This window comes from Zootoca vivipara, chromosome Z1 (genome assembly GCF_965207765.1).
Source record: "Zootoca vivipara chromosome Z1, rZooViv2.hap1.1, whole genome shotgun sequence".
In the NCBI taxonomy this organism is placed as follows: Eukaryota; Metazoa; Chordata; class Lepidosauria; order Squamata; family Lacertidae; genus Zootoca; species Zootoca vivipara.
Window position 1 is genome coordinate 24,928,348 of NC_142583.1, and position 18,226 is coordinate 24,946,573.

At 39.9% G+C, this 18,226-nt stretch overlaps 1 protein-coding gene across 3 annotated transcripts in view; it reads right to left on the reverse strand.

Annotated features, from left to right (window-relative positions):
- Positions 1-18,226, reverse strand: part of STOX2 (storkhead box 2) — a 134,993-nt gene that overhangs the window by 12,852 nt on the left and 103,915 nt on the right. For all 3 annotated transcript variants that reach the window (XM_088661058.1, XM_035111718.3, XM_035111719.3), the window contains one exon: positions 8,928-9,080. In XM_088661058.1, coding sequence (XP_088517184.1) covers positions 8,928-9,080 — 153 coding nt within the window. The remainder of the gene's footprint in view (positions 1-8,927; positions 9,081-18,226) is intronic.

Genomic DNA, 18,226 nt, shown 5'->3' on the forward strand with positions numbered 1-18,226 from the left:
TTCAGTATGAAGATGACAAGCAAAGCGTCTTAAAGAGATCGTTCATTTCCATCCCATATGAGTGAATATGCAACCCAAGAAACTGTGCAGCTGCAACATAAGATGCTACCCAAATTACTGTATGTACATGAATCTAATGCGCCATCAAATCTAATTCACACCTCAAATTTCAAAACCCTGAAACTAAAAAAGGTTTTGCTGGCGAATCTAAATGTGCCATCAAATCTAATGCACACTCTAATTTCTGCAACGTAATTTGGCCAAAAAAGGTGCGCAGTACTGTACATTCAAGTAAATAGGGTAAAATTCTATGCTATTAAAGGCACGTTAACTTTTTAAAGCAAACTTACAAGGCATGAAGAAACCATTAGTTACCAAAGAAGACATAATAGATATAGAATACACTATTGATTTGGAAAGTAAGTTAATTGGGGGGGGGCGGAGAAACGCCCACCAAAACCAAGATTCCAAAATAATCTTACAACAACAAATCAAGCTTGTTTCACCACCCATCCTAAGGCATGTGCTACAGCCATCCCATGCATAATGAAGGCTTTTTAGATCACTTTCCTGCTTATGTCTGAAAAAAGTACAAGTAAAAGTGACATAGTGAGAAAATTTGCTATAAAATGTGTTAGGCTGTGCGAGAATTTTAACACCAACTTAATGTCATCATACAATCATGAGAAGAAATCCAGCTATTTGAAAAAAGAAAGAAAAAACTTTAATACTTTTTTTGGGGGGGGGGGAATTCAAGCTGCGGAGGCACACTTTAAGTGCATTACTCATTATTCCTTTCTAGATTTAATTTAAACTTAGCACTTTTTGAATTTGTCACCTTTTTCAGTCACTGGAGGACGAATGGAAAAGGTGACAAATTTTAAAAAGAGCTGGAAAGAAAGAACTGGAAGGGCACTTAGGGCATGCTCCCGGTTTTCCCTTTTGAATTCGGCATGCCGGAAGTCATGTGGTGAACATGTAGGCAAGGTTTAGGTCAAATGGGGAAGAGGCTCATAGGCTGGGAGTTCTCCACCACTGCGCTATATCATAACGGCTCAAATATGTTAGGATACCATTTCAAAGCCATATTTCTGTACCCTGCAGAAACATCTTCAAAAGGCCTAACAGTACAACAAGAATAAGTAGCATACAGTAATTTAATCGAGCCTCACAATTTATTACAAATGCACAATCCATTTTAGTGCAGTGGCCGGCCAATTCTTCCCCCTATGCACTCTCTTGCCCAATGTGCCACCTTCCACTGTGTTTTAGAGGAGGGGTTGCTAACCTTTTTGGACCAGCATAAGCACCTTGAGTTTTGAGAAAGGGCTGCAGGCACTGGTCACAAAACAGCAGCCATAAGGGACCTAGCGTAACGAAACGTTAGAGAGAGCACAGTCATTGCTGATTCCTCCTCCCCAAAAACCTCAGGCTTACCATGGGAAGTCAGCTATGTCCTATTGGTACTGATTGGTACCGATTGTGGAGATCAACACAAATTGTTTTCTCCCCCACCACTTCAGGAAAAATATACAAGGTAGCTACCATGTTTCCCCTATTTTAAGACGTAGTCATTTTATAAGACGTAGCAGGATTTTTACACTTTTGCGGAATTAAGCCATACCCCGAAAATAAGCCATACCCCGAGCCACCTGGAACTGGTTGCTGCTGTTGCTGCTGCTGAAGCGCCGTGCAGCTCTCTATCCGTCCTCGCCCTCAACTGCTAATTTCTCCCTCAAACATGGGCGGGGGGGGGGGAGAAGCAGGAGGAGGCACAAGCACCACGCGCTCGGCCCTCTTTCGGCGTCACCAGGCGAGCCGCGCTGGGAGCCTCCCCACTCTTCCCAGAACTTTTTTACACTCGAGCGCCCGGACGGGGAAACCCCTCGGTGTCGGGAGCCCTGCTGGCCCCTTCCGCGCTGCCGGAATGTTGTGGGGCTGCATGGCCCGAAGCAGAGCAGCGGCGGGTGACAAGCGGCGGCAGGAGCCGCGCCGCCGAAATGTTCTGGGGCCGCATGGCCCAAGGCAGAGCGGCGGCGGGTGACAGGCGGCGGCAGGAGCCGCGCCGCCGAAACGTTCTGGGGCCGCATGGCCCAAGGCAGAGCGGCGGCGGGAGGCCCGCGGCCCCTTCCGCGCCACCGGGGCAACAGGCGGCGGCGGGAGCGCCGCTGGCCCCTTCTGCGCCGCCGGACCGCACGGCGAGGAGGCCTGCCGCCCCAGCGGAGCAGAGCGCGCCGCAGCGCCGAGCCCTCAGAGCGCCCAGCAGCGCTGGGCGGAACGCCGAGCCAGCGGCCTGGCCTCTTCCTGCCTGCCACCCCACCGCCCGGAACCGGCAAGGAAGAGGGGAAAGGGGCACCTGGGAAGGAGTCGGGAGGGCCCTTGCTGCATGAGCCATGGGCACGCGGCTCCTTCCAAGCACAGTGAACGCCGCGCCTAGCTTTGAGCAAGAGGCATGAAATGGACGCAGCGACGAGGGTGATGGCTGCGCGGGCGGTGGCCGCGTCACGTCTCCTGGCGGCCGTGGGGGCTCTCGGTGCTGCCTTGCCCGGGCCCCGCATTCCCCGGAGGCCTTCCGCCTCGCCAAGCTCGGCCGGCCTCATGCGGTGGGTGGAAGGCGCGCGGGTGGCCTGTCTAAGGCCGGGCGGGATCCCTCAGCCCTGCTCATCTTTATGCATTTACGGTATTTCGCGAAACACCCCCCTCCCAAATAAAGCAGCAGGAACCTTGGAGCGGTTTGGGGGGGGATGGGAGAAAGATTTTAAAAACCAAGACAAAGGCATCACCTCTTCCTGGCCCGGCCAAGGAGGCCTGCCGCCCCACTGCCCGGAACCATAGGTACCATAAAAATATAATAAAAACAAGACATCCTCTGAAAATAAGACACCGTGTGTTTTTTTGAGGGAAAAAAGTTATAAGACGGTGTCTTAAAAAGGGGGAAACACGGTACAACGTACGTTCGTTCTCTCTCTCTCTCTCATACACACACAGGCATACATGCATCTCTCTCTCTCTCTCTCTCTCTCTCTCTCTCTCACACACACACACACACACACACCACATAAACATCTCTGTGTCTCCCACAAACCACACATAAATGCAGACCACATATTCATACCTACCTACCTAACTTTAATGATAACACATTTCCCTTTCACTGACCACACATATATGCATATATGTCCCCCCCCACACACAGAGAACTCATACACTTCTCTCTCTGTCTCTCTCCTCCAAGGGCACTTCTCCCTCACATGCATAGGTATCCAAATGATTTTTTGGTAGGAGGGGAATTTCCAGGGCTACCCCATTCCCCTCCCTACAGGGTTCAAAAAAAATATTGACAGTCTGGAGCAGGCTAATTTCTCACACAAAGTGAGAAGCTACCTGTACATTCTGCCTCACATCTCATGCTCTAAAAATGTTAGAAACGTGCTCTTAAAAAAAGAAAAAGCTGGGAATCTGAGGGTTACAATTATTCAAAACCCCTATTTTAGAGGGTCCTGCAACCCTCTGGAGCAGTACAGGTGGTGGTGCTAGGTACAGTGGAACCTCAGTTTATGAACACCTCGGTTTATGAATTTTCGGTTTATGAACGCCGCGGACCCATCTGGAACCGATTAATTCACTTTCCATTACTTTTAATGGGAAAGTTCGCTTCAGTTTATGAACGCTTCAGTTTATGAACAGACTTCCGGAACCAATTACACCCATGTTTCAGTTTATGAATGCTTCAGTTTAAGTACTTCGCGGACCCGTCTGGAACGGATTAATCCACTTTCCATTACTTTCAATGGAAAAGTTCGCTTCAGTTTATGAACGGTTACTCCGCGGACCGTCTGGAACGGATTAATCCACTTTCCATTACTTTCAATGGGAAAGTTCGCTTCAGTTTATGAACGCTTCAGTTTATGAACAGATTTCCGGAACCAATTGTGTTCATAAACCGAGGTACCACTGTACTGTAGGGGCTGGGCAGAATTGGCAAAATTGCTGCCTCCCTTTGCTAGCAGGAACACTTCCCCAGAATTCCACTCAGGGAATACGCTCGGTGGTAAAACCACACCCTTGATCCAGCCCAGCCTTGATCTTTTATGGTTTTTTTTTCTTATAGGCCAGGTTTTAGGTCTATAATTTTGTCATAGTAACATTTCAGTAAATTAATGTTAATCAACTTGGATTAAACAGCCCAGCAAGTTAAGTGTTGGCTATTAAAATTTTATATCTATATATCTGAAGGTTTCTCTTCAATACTGGCAAAATAATTAATTCAAATGAACCCTATAACCATTGCATTATATTATACCCATTTTAAGTTAGAGAAAACTTTCTAGGTTAGGTGCACCCCAAAGATCACACAAAATTCATGTTACTACCATGACTAGCAATCAGATTAGATAAACTTCTATTAAAATATATTTGTATGTTAAGTTTATCTTCAAAAGCTACCTCATTCCTACACTTCACCAGTAAATTCTTTCAATGATAAAAAATAAATAAAACACAGAGGAAACCGGAATTTAAAATACTGCTTGACAGCAGTAGTGTTATTTAAGATTATGTAGTGCTTTAATAATTCAAAAGCAAAATCTGTCTGGACACTGAATCATCAGACATGTACATTTTCCACATCTCAAGAAAGTGTACTGTGCCCTCCACTGAGCTTCCAGACAGAAGATTATGTCTTGTTTGCTGGCCACAAAAGAAGGCTGACCTAAGGTGAACCCAGTTAAATGTAAGACACATTTCAAGCTGCTGTGTGTATATTGGATGCAATTTAGAAAGGAAATGTATAGGAATCCTAGTTTTAGAAAGGGGCCACAATGAAGCATGGCAGCTGTCAGAAAATGACTTCCTCACTCCTCAAGGTAACAGGCAGCATTAATAGTTATATTGCATTTCAGTTTACTGTGCCTTGACAGCCCCATACATTATGCTAATTTTGTAGCTACCTTGACAGTAAAAATGGCCAAAACGTACCTATGCTTCCTCCAGAATAAGTCTTCCCTTTTGTTGCTGCCTTCTAATGACTGGCACCTATTCAATCTGCCTTCAAACAAATATTGGACATAACTTTACATAAAACGATCTCTTTTAATAAGGTAATAGGCATTCACCGTATTTGCCTATTAGGAAGAATTGTTTTATGTTCATCATTATATTCAAGCTCTGCCAAGATATTTGTGAAACCTCTCTCTCCTCTATATATGAGGATAAGCATGACAAGTGGAGGCCAACCTGGCCCTATCCAACAGCCAGAAAAGGAACAGTTGCAGCATCACTGCTTCCTCACTTCCTGCACGAAAGAACACTCTGCTCCAGATGGGAGTGCACAGCTGAAGGGATGTTCTCCTAAGGTTACTGGGAGGCTGCATGCCTTGCTTCATAGGAAGAACATCATGGCAAGGAAGAGATCAGCTTGGCCCCATCCATTGGCCGGTGAAGATGCAGAATACTCAAATGCTTTCTTGCCTTCCCATCTTGCTTTCCTTTTGTATCATGTCTGTTAGATGGTGCATGCCCATAGGCTCACAATCTTATCTTTCAGTAAATAGACAGTACTTTGTAATAAAAACAATAACAATAACAACAACAACAACCACCACTTAAATGCTTTAGTTAATGAAGTAGTAGCATGCTCCCTCTCCCTTCCTTTTAAATAAAGCCAACCCTAAGGTATAACAATAAAGGAGGCATGTTCTACTGGAATTGGTGTTTATTCACTATGAATACAGATTTATGAAAAGCAAATTCCAAATACTGTACTACTAAATCTTCTAAAATGATTTTTTTTCCTTGAACTGTCATTGTGGCTTAACAAGGGGTAGAAAAAACCCATCCTTTGCTCATGATATACGAGTTTAAGATGTACAGTGCTTGCAATGTGAGGTTATAAATAATTAGTATACCTTATTTCTGATATAGCCATGACCCAGATTTGTACCTGCTCTGTTGCTCAGCAAACTAGGTGGCTATGTTGCAATGTAAAAACCTGCATTGAGGAAGCACATTTTTCTTCTAAGGCTATGGCTTTGAAATTACTCAACCTTAAAGAGTTGTGTAAAAAGCAGTAGCAGAAGCAGTTTGTTAAGTGCAGCTTCAGATGGGCAACCAGTTTTTGAACCAGATGGACTGTGGGTTGGTACCGGTTTTCATTAGCAAATGCCAGAGCAGTTATTAGCAATTCTGATGACTATAGGGGTGATCTATTCTTACTTTCAAGTATTTTGAATATCATCCTTGAGTAAAGATTCTGTGGGTGGTTTACATAAAAGGGGGGGGGGAGAGAAACACAACAAAAATAAAAATAATATGAAAGGACTCGGTTATCTCCAGTAATAACATCTGCAATCTGAGATGGAAACAAAATAGCAGTGGTATGAAAATGTTTATGTAACCACCACACACACAAAAGGCCTATAATATGAAACAGTTCTACGAATAATGGGTCCGGCAGCCATAAAAAAAAAATCCGTCTACCAGCTTCTCACAGGACACTATGGAATGATATGTTTGCTTGATCTATTCTTATCATACAGCATCATTTTAATGATTGATTCCAAAGTAGGCCTATTATTCTTTAGCACTATCTCTGTTAACATTTTTGCTATTCTTCTTACTCTTGCTATATTTGCACTGAGGGCCAGACACACATTTGTCTTATAACAAGCCCTTCTGTCCCCCAGGTTTTCTCCATTTCTTACTAGGCAGAAATTAGTTGCCCAACTTAGTTTCTATCAACATGACAACTGGAAATTTCTTATTAACATAACTTTCATTGATTGGCTTTTTACAAGCCCTGTCTTTTTGCCAATTTAGGTAATATTGACTGATCCACGTCTCCAAAAGAAGTTGGCATCTTCAGGTTTTTAGAAAATGTTAACCCAAAACTCTTACGTGTGTTCATTCTGTCAGGTGTTGGCATGAAACCACATTGTCTAGCTCTAGCTAGTACAAATCCTACCGATATATATATTTTCTTCCTTTTTTATTTTATTTTTAGATATGTATCCTCTCGCTGAACTGGAAACAGGGAATCCACGGGATTGCTTTTCATGTTGATGATATGTTAACTTAAATGTCAGGTGCTGAAATTGTCTTACTTGAAACGGAGTAGAGAAATTTAGTCATTGGAGAGTTTTTTAGATTACAAAATGAGTATACTTTTAAATTTGATATACATACAGACAAGCTGTCAGCTGTGCATGAGCTTCCATGTGCTAGGAACAAAAACCAAGGAAAGAGCCACCAGTTGGAAGAAATTATTTATTAGTTGGGTTAAGTAGGTGGTTTGCCACCTGCATGAATTGGCACTCCTTGTTATTCCACCTGTTCTACAAGATCTCTATTCACAGACTTTTGTGGTGAGATCAGAGAAGAAAAGAATCAAAAGCACTGTTGCATTTCTGACTATGTCCAGATCTGCTCTTAAAAAGCTGTATCAACAAGCTCTGCCCACCTAGTTGTGGAAGCTCAACTCTTAAATATGGAAAAGAATAAGATGGTGGGGGAGGAGGAGGTCTTGAAAAGCAAAGCTGAATTGAAGGATAGACAGAGAATTTAAATGAGCAGTTACTGTTCACAGAGGATTGTGCTTTACAGGAAAATACTAAAGAAACCAATGTTTCCAATACTAAAGAAAATACTAAAGAAACCAATCAAATCATTCCACAAAAGTGGAGAACACAACCCTCCAATAATATTATAGGGCAAGAGAAAATTGGACAAATTTAATTTCCCTTTCAGGAGAGTAAAACTTTCGCAAACACTTTCTTTGTAAAATCAAGTTCAATAAAAACACCCAAATTTTGATTGAAAAAGTGAGGTCCTTTGGCATTACCTCAGGAGGGTTAATCTCCAAAAGGAATCTTTAATAATAATAATAATGTCTGCTGAGAAGCAAGTCATGCTGTGTTCAACGGGGCTTTCCCGCAGGTAAATGCGCATAGGATTGTAGCATAAGGGACTGTTGTTAATATGCTAATGGGTTGAGAAATCTCTTTTGGAGTATATTTTCGGCTGATAAGCAAAGTACTGTAAAGGGTAAAGGTAAAGGGACCCCTGGCCATTAAGTCCAGTCGCGGACGACTCTGGGGTTGCACGCTCATCTTGCTTTACTGGCCGAGGGAGCCGGCCTTTGTCCTAGGCTCTGTGGTTTAGACCACAGCGCCACCCACGTCCCTCTGTATTGATGTGTATAAATCCAAATTAGCCATTTGAAATATTTTTAATCTCAACTGTCTAGTGGAAGTGTTCCTTTCTTCGGGATTTCATTCTTTTGGCCCTTTCTGTAGCACACAAAGTTGTCATGCAGAAAACATTGAGATATACTATGCTAGAAAGTAATGTGAACTCTATGTGCCCTCTCCACCGCCTTTCCACCTCCAACATGGATCATTAATTTCACAGTCTTCTGAGAACACTGGCAACTCACCTTATAAATAAAGTCACACGTGAAGACTGATAAAAGAACTCTGCTACAGAATGCAGCTACAATCCTATGCATAGTTACTTCAGAGTAAACCTTACTGAACTAAGTAGGATTTACTTCTGCAAAAACAGGATCAGGCTGCATGTCAAATTCCCAACCCCCACCCCTAAAAAAACAAAAAAAACCAAGCATTTTTAATTCTCTAATATTTTGAACTCTTTTTAGAAAAGTTGAAGGAAGTATTTGAAACATACTTTAAAATCCACACTCACAGCTATTTAGAAAGAAAATCCTTTCTATGCACATATAATTGAGAATGAAGCTACAGACAAGCCCTGATTCAATATAACAAGAAAAGCAAGTGAAATAACCTGAATATACATCATTTCAAAACAGCAAGCTTGTAAAAGTTTTCAGGTCATTTGAAATTCTTTGTTTAAAAATAAGGAAAAGAAAATCTGGGTCAATGTGAGCACAGATACATTAGCATGTATTTTACCTGGGAAACAGGTTGTTAGGTGTTCCATTAGCGCTTCTTGCGTGACTTGTTTTCGTGCTGAGTTCATTGCAGAAATGGCCAAGCAAAGGATTTCCCCAAGTGGGATAAACTGTGATTGACTGATGGGAGACATACTGATGGGCGATACATCACCTGCCAGAGAGAAAATATTTTGCTTAAGTATCCTCAAAGCAAGCTGACTATATAGACACAGATGTTTCCAACCTAGTTTTGGAATAAAACCTGGACAATAGAAGAATAGAGAATATTAAAACAGCAGCAGCAGCAGCAACACCACCAGCAGCAGCAACAACAACCCTAGACTATTTTCAAAACAGAATTGACATTATTAAAACATATCAATCCCAAAAGTCTGGTTTAATAGGGGTGGTGGTGAGGGGGTTAAAATGTACAAGTCTTCAGCAGTATGGTGACATGAAAGGCTACCAAAATAATAATAATAATTCTTTAGGAACAGGCAGCCTCCATTTTTTTTATATAAAAAACCCCTACTCTCTATCTTTAAGCAGATTGCTCGACAATTCTATTAAAAAAACTCTAGCAGAGGGCTAACATTACTTACTCATTTTACTAGAATGAAACCACAAGTATTGAGAGGACTGTCAGTCAAGAATGAAGAAGCTGACAGAGAAATCTGATGGAAGTTTTTGGCATCTGTACTTGACCTTATTAGGTTGTTTCCCAAATTTTTACCCCTTCATCATCTTCTTTAAAAATCTGTGTAAAATTAGTGAATTTTAAAAAGAGCAATATATACCGCATTGAAAAAAATATGGAACCGCTCCCTGTGATAAGCGATTACAAAGAACCAAAATCCCATATGCATGACGTTTCAAAGTCTGCACTTTACCTACTATTTCAGGCCTAATTCTCATTGAGGTGGTGAATTTGCATCAGCATCACTAGCAGGGGTTCACAAAGGCAACAATTTAATTTGAGATAAGGAGGGGTGGGGGGAAAGGAATGAAGGATTTAAAATGGTAAACCATGAGTACATCTTTCAAGTAATGAGGGGCTTCAAATTTCCAAAAATACAAAGGCTAATAAGAGAATTTGTTTTACACACAGTATTGCATTGATTGTAAGTGCAAGGTGCTTTCTTGTTTACTTAAAAGCAATATTAAAGTCGGTTCTTATGAGAAAGGATTTTAGATTCATGCAAATGATTATCTTTGTTTCATTTATCTACACTTCCATATCTCTAGCTGAAGAAGTCATATGCAGCGAAGTGTATACAATTCCCCTGCCTGAAATTGCACATGTGGAACCCATTTTTAAAAAATGAAACCCTCCCATCAGCTGTTTTAGTTGGAGAGCAGCCTCCCTTATTGTCCATTTCTGAACAAACATCTGGTTATCAAGAATTTCACATTCAACACAGGCGCCCATGTGGAGGCCCAGCTGGTCTACATGCTCTCTGATGGATCAGCTGTGCATGGGACAAAATCAAATGCTGCTCTAAATGCACTTAAGCCCAATGATTTCAGGGTGCTTAAAGGTGTCTAACTCTACTAGATTTTGTGTTAAATAGTTGCAGCAACACAACACAGGGTCTTGGGCATGTTACGTAAATACATGAAACAGCCACCAACACACCACTGCACTGGATTGTGGCCACTGCATTCAGTGGTATGACTTAGGATGCAGCTATTATTTTCTACTTATGGTAAATCATTTACTATTACTAAACAAATTGCTTCTGCATACCTGAAAACTCTGCTAATGTTTCCACTCTACACAACTTGTTATAAAGTCAAACTAAACAATGAATAAATATTTACATGGGCCGACTGCCTTTTAAAAGCATAACATAAGCCACTCTTTTTTAATCCTTAAAATAATTTTTAGTTCTTGTTTATCGTGACAGGGGAATTCTCATTTATGTTCACTGCTGACACAGTTAATACAATAGGCACTCTACAGATGTCTATGTCTATGAGACATTTCGTGGCTCCTCATCTCAAGTATTTTTGTAGAGCTTACAGAGAACCAGTGGCAGCTCCTCTTCACCTCACCTACAGAGGTACTAATTTGCCATGTTTTATCATACTCTTAAAAATAATATTTGCTAACACTTATCTTCTACATTATTTCAGATCAATTTTAAAGTGCATTTTTCTTCTTAATAAAAAGTTCAGTAGCTTATTTCTTCTGAATACCACAACTCTTGCAGGGCATGGAGGCAGAGGGAATCAACCATATGGCTCCCATTAACTTGGGCTGGTGCTCGCTTAAAGCAGCTCTCCTTCAAAATTAAATTACCACAGTCAACTTTCCGATGTTTATGCTCCAAATTAAAGGGCAAGCTGTGGGTGGCTGGGGGGAGTGCTTTTGCAATTTGACTGTCCGGTTTGTTTAAATGCCCAACAACTGGTTTTATCACCACTACTACTAACTGAAAGGAACAACAGTCAACTGAAAAAAGCAAAGCTGTTCCCTGTTACTTTCTTACCATAGTAAGAAAACAACCTGAAAATGGCTACCAGGCAGCATTTGCTTGAGTAGAGAAGATGCTTCTTGCAGATGGCTACATAAAAAACTGCAAAAACCAAAAATTTAATTTAATAAGAAAGCTTTCTAAATGATAAAAAAGGATAATAATGAATGGATTCTTAAGGAGAATGTTATTCGAAATATCCAGTTAGATTCTCAGGATATACTTTCCACCCATTTCCTCTAACAGTATTTCTCAAACTTGAACTACAACTCCCATCATCCCTAACTAGCAGGACCAGTGGTCAGTGGATGATGTGAAGCGCAGTCCGACAACAGTCTGGGACTTTAGTTTGAGAAAGACTGCAAGCGTCTCCTATGTCATCCCTCAAGGAAGGGTCCTGTTCAGAACAAATTTAACCACAGAATATAGCTCACAGAATACAGCCCAATTATGCATCATTTCCCCCCAATAAATTTGTTTATAATATAGAATGATTACATTTGCCTGCAGAGTAATTTGGGTGCTACTATCAGGGGCACACAGTTCTGTTTGTCACAACAGCAAGAGTTTCATTCATGTTGCATCCCATTTATCTTATCCTTTCTTGCTACTGGCAGGACTTTGTGGAAACCGAAGAGATAAGGGGTGATGGAGGACATCTCTATGAGCTCCTTTGGATAACCAAACTATTTGATAAGTGTCCATTAGTCAATTGTTTAGTAATAGTATGAAATACATCAGATGTACCCACTCTATGGAAAAAAATTGATTTGGGGGAAAAGTTTTCATTTCATAGGACAACTCAATACTAAACAGCAACTTGCTTTCTTTCTTTCTCTCTCTCTCTCTCTCTCAAATGAAATGGGGAAGTCTTATCTCAGTGGTAAAACACATATTTTGGGTGCAAAAAGTTCTAGGTTCAATCATTAGCATGTCAAGGTACAGCTGGGAAAGATTCCTGTCTGAAACCCAGGAGAACCATTAGCAGTCAGAGCACAAAATAGTGAGCAGGATGGACCAGTGCAGTATTTTTAAATAGTCCATAGCTATTTTTTTAAAAATAATAATAATAATAATAATAATAATAATAATAATATGATAAATGCATTTTCATGTGATATTAAACCGGAAGTATTCATCTTCTAGATTCCTATTAATAACATTACATTCTTCATTCTAAAGCAAATTAAAATTTTCCTCTTTTTTAAAGATTGGAAGTAGTCATTCCAGAAAGAGCCCAAGCTTTCATAACTGAGGTATACCCTGCATTAGCTCTATAGTGCCATACTATTTTATAATATTTTGGCTGATAAGTTAAAATGGTATCCTGACTTCAAATTAAATTTCACATATCTTCCATTTTTTGGAAATAAATTATTTTTTATATAATGCTACCTTTTGCTCTGTTTTATTAACACTTTGTCAGCTTTTAAAAAATTCATACACTTACAAATAGTCTCCGTTTTCCTTTTTCTTCTCTTCTCTTCCCACCCAAATGTCATTGACATTCCATTCCACCCTTGCCTCCCACTGTCCTTATACATACATCAGCAAAGAAAAGAGAAAGGGAAAACACAAAACAAGCCATCACATAAAAACAAACAGAAGCACAAACCCACACATATCATATATTTGGAACACAGTCCATTTGCTTTGCTTGCAGTTTAAAACTAAAACTATTTGGGAAGTCACTTTAATGCCCTATAACTACTGCTTTCTAAGAAGTGAAACATGCAAGATCGTGTTCAAATTGCTATCTCAATTCCTACTACAGCCCTGCTTTCAATATCCAAATAATATTTGGTCAAAGAAACCTACCAAAGTGTTCTAGAACACCTCAAAATATAAGTTATGCTTGAGACTTTAATTCTGCATTTCTCTCTCAGTTTGCCTTACATTTTTCTAGCTCTACTTTTTGAACTGCATCACTCAAAGTCAACTCTTTCATTATCTTATTAGATTGTTCAAAGTTCCAGCCTTGGGCAACCTGCAACATTATAGTGGAGCAGCAGATGTTTATATGCTGATTGGTGAGACCTGGATATTGGGTTTTTCTTCCTCCCAAGTCCTGGGAGGTATGAGCCACTACAGGCCACTCTTGAGAGCTCGGCAAGTTTTGACATGCTCCAGCAGACGCTCCAAGTATCAAATGCCTTCTCCCATGCAGTACTTCTGTTTCACAGCACAGTGTGTACAGCTGCCTCTAGCAATCTTACAGCAAAACAGTGGAAACCTTCTCACAAGGAAGTACCAGAAGACAGAGTTCTTCTTCCACCCAAGTCATTGAAAGAAAGGGCCATTACCAGGCATACCTGAGAGCTTAGGGAGAGCAGGAGCTGTCAAAACACCCACAACCTTGTAAAGTCTATGTTCCAGAACACCCACATACTACATTTACCTTTCAGTATATGCTACCCTTTACATCAGTGTATCACCTCTTTAGGTCCTTTGAGCAAGGAAAGCTTTTAATTTCCTTTTTTTTAAAAATACATTTTATTCCAATTTTCCAAATTCAACAAATTAACAAAACCAATCTTTTATACAAAATCTTATATTCACATCTTTTACCTTGCTCCGCCGAGCTATGACTTCCCCCCCCCTCCCTTCATGCGGGTTTCTTGTTAATTCCCTTTTTTGCAGTTCCTTTTTTAACATATTGGTCAATTCGTAAGGTTTATTTTAATCCTGCGAGAGTTTTTAATGATCTACAGTTTTTCTCCATATAGTCCACATATTTACTCCAGTCCTTTTGAAACCTTGTCTCCCCCTGGTCACGAATCTTGCATGTCAATCTAGCAAGTTCAGCATAGTCCATCATTTTTATCTGCCACTCCACAATTGTAGGTAATTCCTGTAATTTCCATTTTTGGGCTAACAAAGTCCTAGCCGCGGTTGTTGCATACATAAACAGTGTTTGATCTTCTTTTCTAATCTCTCCTCCTATTATTCCTAACAAAAATGCTTCTGGTTTTTTTGGAAAGGTATATCTAAACATCTTTTTCAATTCGTTATATAAACTTTCCCAAAATCTTTTAACTTTTTCGCATGTCCACCACATATGATAAAATTCACCATCTTTCTCTTTACATTTCCAGCAACTTTTATCACTCATTCTATACATTTTAGCTAATTTAACTGGAGTTAAATACCATCTGTACATCATCTTATATACATTTTCTTTCAAGGCAGTACATGCTGTAAATCTTAAAGTTTGATTCCATAATTTCAACCACGCATCATATTCAATATTATGCCCCAAATCTTTTGCCCATTTAATCATCACTTCTTTTGTCAACTCATCTTTTGTATACCACTCCAACAACAAATCATACATCTTTGCCAAAAGCTTTGTTTTGCCTTCTAGCACTTCTATTTGAAATTTGGATCTTTTATCCTCAAAACCTATTTTTCTATCTTCTTTAAGCACATCATTTATTTGATGGTATTCTATCCATCCTGTTAACACTCCTTTAATGTCCTCAAAAGGTTTTAAACTCCATCCTTTTTCAGTTTTCGTCAAGATTTCCTCATACGTGGCCCGCCTCTTCTCCATATTTACTTTCTTAACTGTTAATACCTCTGCTGGTGAGACCCACCAGGGTGTTTTAGTCTCTAACAGCCTTTTATTTCTTTCCCACACCTCGTACAGAGATCTTCTTATCACATGATTCGTAAACCCGGTATGTGATTTCTTTTTGTCATAACATAAATATGCATGCCATCCAAATCTATTGTTAAAACCTTCCAAATCTAACAAGTCCGTATTCTCTAGAGTTATCCATTCTTTTATCCAACAGATACAGGACGCTTCATAATAAAGTCTCAAGTCTGGCAGGGCGAATCCACCTCTTTCTTTCTTATCTACCAAAATCTTATGTTTTATTCTAGGTTTTTCCCCCTGCCAGACAAATCTTGATAAAATCTTTTGCCACTCTTGGAATTGCCTCGTACCTTTAACCACAGGTATAGTTTGAAATAGGAATAACATCTTAGGTAATACATTCATCTTTATTGTTGCGATTCTTCCTAAGAATGACATTTTCATATTAGTCCATCTTTCCAGGTCTTTCTTTATTTCCTTCCATACTTGTTCGTAATTATCACTGTAAAGATTAATATTCTTTGCTGTCATCCATATTCCCAGATATTTTACCTTTTTAGCCACGTCGAGTCCATGTTTTAACTGTAATTCCTGTTTTTCTTCTTTCATCATATTCATTGCCATAACCTTGGTTTTTTGTCTATTTAATTTGAATCCTGCCAATTGGCCAAATTTCTCCATTACTTCTATAGCTTCTGCAACACTTTCCTTTGGATTTTCCAATGTTAAAACTAAATCATCTGCGAAGGCTTTCACTTTAAATTGCTTTGCACCTACCTTAATACCTCTAATTGTAGATAGGTCTCTTAATCTGATCAATAATATTTCCAGGACCATGATGAACAATAACGGTGATAAAGGGCAGCCCTGTCTAGTTCCTTTTGTGATTTCAAAATATTCTGTTAGGGTGTTATTAATTATCAATCTTGCCTTTTGCTCTGAATAAATCGCCTCGATCCCATTCACGAATGTATTCTTCCCAACCATTGATTCCAAATTCCTCTTCATGAATTGCCAAGATATATTGTCAAAAGCTTTCTCAGCATCTACAAACATCAAGACAGCTGGTTTATCTATCTTGGTCAGGAAAGCTTTTAATTTCCAATCCATGCTTCCCTTGCGCAAATGACCTAAAGAGGTAATGGTATATATGCCAACCTCATAAATAAGTCCCTTTGAGTTTAATGGGGCTTATTCTTGGGTTATTGAGTGGCAGCTTAGGCTCTGGTTTAGGAGCGGGAATGGGGAAACCAAGGTCTTAAACAGATGTATCTTCACAATCAGGCATGGTGGGATACAGCTGTGGAGAAGCATCAACGATTATACACTCACCAATTTTGTATTATGCCAAGCCCCGTGGCAGCCATTTTGTGAGTGGCGCCCACAGTGCTCTCTCAAAATTTGAGATGTGCCCACTGGTCCAAAAAGAGTGGTGACCCCTGCTCTATAATCCAATCAAAAGCAAACTCAGGTAAATATGCACACATAACACCTGAAAACCTGTTTGAAGACGCACTTCAACTTTACTAATAAAAACAGCAGTTATGCACAATCATTTCCATTGAACACTAATGCTCTGCTCTTCATGCCAAGAACAATGCTGCTGTCAGTTGGCCTCTGGTGACAGCAGAATATTGAAAGTTTCTATGCTGTGTGGAGAGCTCCTACTGCTAGTTAAGTGGCACCCAGCCATTGTTTAGTATCTATTTATTAAATTTATATCCCACCCATCTGCTTGCACTAAGACATGGTTTGGCTTAGTGTATGTGCAAACTAGGTCAGTGGAAGATTAAGACAATAAGCATTTGCATTACAAATTTCAAATTTGCAAGTTATATTCAAAATTATTTTCAAAAAGGGTAGTGATACCATCAGGATAAGACTTTGGGGCAGGGGCCCCAGTTCACACTCAGTGAAGCAGTGTTGGCATACCACATTTTGAAGTAATACACCTTACCATCCAAAGAAGCTAAGACCATTTATTCCAGAGTGCAAAATTAGTAGTATAGTTTTACCTGTCCAAAACAAACTTCTGAAATTTCTATTTATGCTAACATTCCTTCATACATGCTTATCTTAATATAGCTTGTAGAATATGCTGATTGTCTAGGTACAAGATAAACAAAGGCCATTATTGGATTAAAAATATTAGATTAGAAAATTACAGCATTTACTATTTGGGTTTTGTTTTCAACAAGAACCGAAGTATTCTCAACATGCGCTGTTTCAGGTAGAGTGAACAGATGTACAGAACAATGGCGAAAGTTCAATGGAAGGGAAAAGTCACACCCTCAACATCCCTTTTTGCCAGAAATAAATATCCAAAATGATAAAACCCATATTTTAATATATTTTTCCTCACGTTCAACGGCTAGCCAAAACTCCAATGCCATAAACTCACATCTTCTAAGCACATTTTTTTAAAAGCCTGTATAAAATACAGAGCACGTTCTTCACAAAACCTAAACGAAAGACAAAAAAAGTTTTAAAAGGCTTAAATCATACTATTCCACTATTCCAAGATTCTAAAAGCAATGTGTTAGTAAAACCACACATGCTAAAATGGAGCAGTCTTTATACCCTTGCAAATATGCTTCCTTCATCTGCATGGAAAACCACACCAGATACAGACAAAAAAAATACATTATTATTATGAAAACATCTATTTCATAGTATAGATGAAGACCACAGTCCACAGGACTCTCTGAAAGACTGCACTGGACCTGAAAGATGACAAATACACCTTACCTTCAAAATCAGGCTATGACCAAGAACACATTACCTATAAATTGGTCACAGTTAAAGAATTCAGCAGTGTCTGGACAATTAAGAGTAGGTGTCAACTCATCAGACCGCACAGCACACAAGCAAAATTAAGTTAGCTGGAAAGGACTTTAGGAATGTGGCTCCTCATTCATTAATTTGCTTTACAGTATCTAGTGCAACTCAGCATTTCTAGACCAGTTCTACTTCTACTTTCTGGAATGGAGGCACTCAAAATGATGGGCTGCAATGCCTCAGGATTCTGCCGTGTCATCTTCCGCCTGGATCTCTGCAAAGTGAAGTCATATGAAAGCATTGGCCAACTTCACTCTTCACCACTGTACCCAGAATCCTTTGTAAGCTGAAATGAGTAATTGCTCTGGGAAAATGCTATCGCACAGTGTTCCAGGTTTCCCAGAGAAGCTTTTGGAAAACTGCCTAGGTGCACTGTATAACAGAAACAAAACAGTTAAAACC